General features: G+C 37.0%; 1 protein-coding gene across 2 annotated transcripts in view; it reads right to left on the reverse strand.

The window, feature by feature from the left end:
- LOC147024422 (DENN domain-containing protein 2B-like) overlaps positions 1-2,500 on the reverse strand; it is a 252,398-nt gene that overhangs the window by 23,197 nt on the left and 226,701 nt on the right. For both annotated transcript variants that reach the window (XM_085884333.1, XM_085884331.1), the window contains exon 17: positions 1,571-1,819. In XM_085884333.1, the coding sequence (XP_085740459.1) occupies positions 1,571-1,819 (249 nt within the window). The remainder of the gene's footprint in view (positions 1-1,570; positions 1,820-2,500) is intronic.

Here is a 2,500-nt window from a genome sequence, read left to right on the forward strand (position 1 = left end):
AATAATGTGGTGTCGATAATAAAGAAGGCACTTCAATAAACTAATGATTTATCATTCCTCGATGGTGGTCGAGGACCCACCAAGGTCCACCATTTATTATAAGAAATAAAAAAGTTATTGCCCATGGTTTTGAAGTTGATCAATGATCCTTTAGAAAAAAAAAAACTTAAGTGAGTAAATGCTGAGGTGCTGAAAAAAATGTGGGTAAACGCTGTTTACGTGCATTTATGCAGGCCAACAGCAGAAGAAGAGACGGAAGATAAAGAATAAAACGTGATAAATCACCTTATTTGTTCAATCCATCATTGCTTAACACTTGATTCCTTCGGAAAATGATCAATGCTGCAGGTATGACTGGTGATTACAATCTGGAACGAAACAATGTACCATCTTCACAAAGCTACGGCGGCCATATTCTACGAGAGTGTAAAACCAGGCTGTGCGTTGTCATGCCAACATGACATCATCGCCTCAGTGCGCTTTTGTGGTGTATTAATTTTTTAATCCGACTATATATATATATATATATATATATATATATATATATATATATATATATATATATATATATATATATATATATATGTATATTTGGTATGATATGGGTGCAATACCGAAGAAAGAATGTCACTTCCTTCAGTTGGAATCATTGTAATTGCTTCAGCCATAATTGTGCTCGGCACGGTGACATTTATCAACATGTTGAGGATTAACAATTTTTAATTTTGAGATCTCTCAATCTGGAACTTTAACGATGCATTTTGGCATTTTCTTCATTTTTGTTAGTTATGTAAACGTTCGAGAATAAAAGGTACGTCTTTTAAATGCTTACGACTTCACTCCAGAATAGTTTTTAAATGTATCATTTTGTACACATTTGAATGGGCAGCCATTTTTCCCCATATCATCCTTACATATAGAGTACGATCATAATCCGTGATAACGAAGGATGCTTTATGTCAGTTATACATGAAATGTTAAGGAGCAAACTGCCCACACCCCCATCCGTTTTGGCTTTCCCAATCAGCCAGAGGTAAGAAATACCTTAATGAGGAAAAACAATCTTGGCTTCAGCTTTATCTAGGTTTCATTGAGAGCTTGCTACCCAACAAACTACCCAAATGCTCAGCAATAAGTTTATAATCAGGATATCTCACTATTACTGCCTGGAAAGTTTATTGTGAAAGGTATGCAGCTCAACAGTGCTTGTTATTAATCCTGAACCTGCTATTAAACCTTTTAAATGAGCATTGTTGTGCACGCTTTAACATACAACTTAGAGTTGTGTGTAAACTGCTCGTGTTCTTGCAATTCATGTAAAAGTAGAATGATGTATCCAATGTTCACATGTTGCATGTGATAAGCTCGACCACAAACCTTAGATTATTACTGAAAAAAACAATTAACCTGAAAAGAGTGTCGACATCTTCCCTGCCCTTTAGAGAATCTCAACTTCTTTGACCAGATAGTGTGGCTGAGATTAAAATGAATTAAAGTACAGTACGGCCAAAACACAGTATCCACTTACTGCGTTGGTGGATTTCGAAAGATGAAAAACAATTTTGCTCACCTTGCATATCATTTCGACCTAATTCGCGCTCTTGGACAAAGCCGGCAAACATCTGCGTCTGCATGAAGAGCTCTAGGAAACGGCGCAGGCCTCTTGAAGCAACTGCCTTACGAAAGGCCTCACGCTGAAATTCATGCAAGCCTTGTTCAACCACAACCAGACTCCGAGAGTAATGCCCAACTACTTCCACGAGGAAACGTACAAACACCTCAGATGCCAGGTTGTTAAGTTCACTGCCGGGTTCACCATCTGAGGGAGAAATAGAAATAGAAAACTCACAAAAACTGCTATTTAATTATTAATCACATGACAAAATCTTGCATTATTTATGCAGACCTACCTACCTACCTCATTTATGCAGACTGCAAATGTGTAATCAGTAACACCAACCTGCTAGAAGTTTGATTTTAAGGTATTTCAGTGACCTTTTTTCAGTCATTTACTACCAGTAATACCAACGAAAAAAGCTGGTCTTTATTTAAACCTGAAAAAGACCAAAATCTTTCAAGTGACAAAATCGACATGTTCAGATTGGGAGACGATCACGTGGAAAGAGTAAAAAGTTTCATCTTCCTGGGTTCTATAAAATCGAAGTGAGTGGAGGATGTGGAAGAGAAATTAATAGATGGTTAGTGCTGGAGATAACAGCAATGTCAGGAATGACAAAGATTTGGAAAGACAAATATGTGACAATACAAACTGAGAGGAGTCCGGTGAATGTTCTAATTTATAGATGTGTCATGGATAGTGAAAAAGAAAGAAAGGAAGAAGATTGACAGATTTGAAACGTGGTGTTGGAGACAAATGTCAAAAGTGCCATGGACTGAAAGAAGAACAAACATATCAGTGCCTGAAGAAATTAGACTACCATGGATATTACAAGTACTGATGCTGAAACAGAAACTGTCATACTTGGGGCAAATCATGCAT

This window comes from Eptatretus burgeri, chromosome 6, assembly GCF_056783735.1.
Source record: "Eptatretus burgeri isolate ZD-2024b chromosome 6, Ebu_testis_v1, whole genome shotgun sequence".
NCBI lineage: Eukaryota > Metazoa > Chordata > Myxini > Myxiniformes > Myxinidae > Eptatretus > Eptatretus burgeri.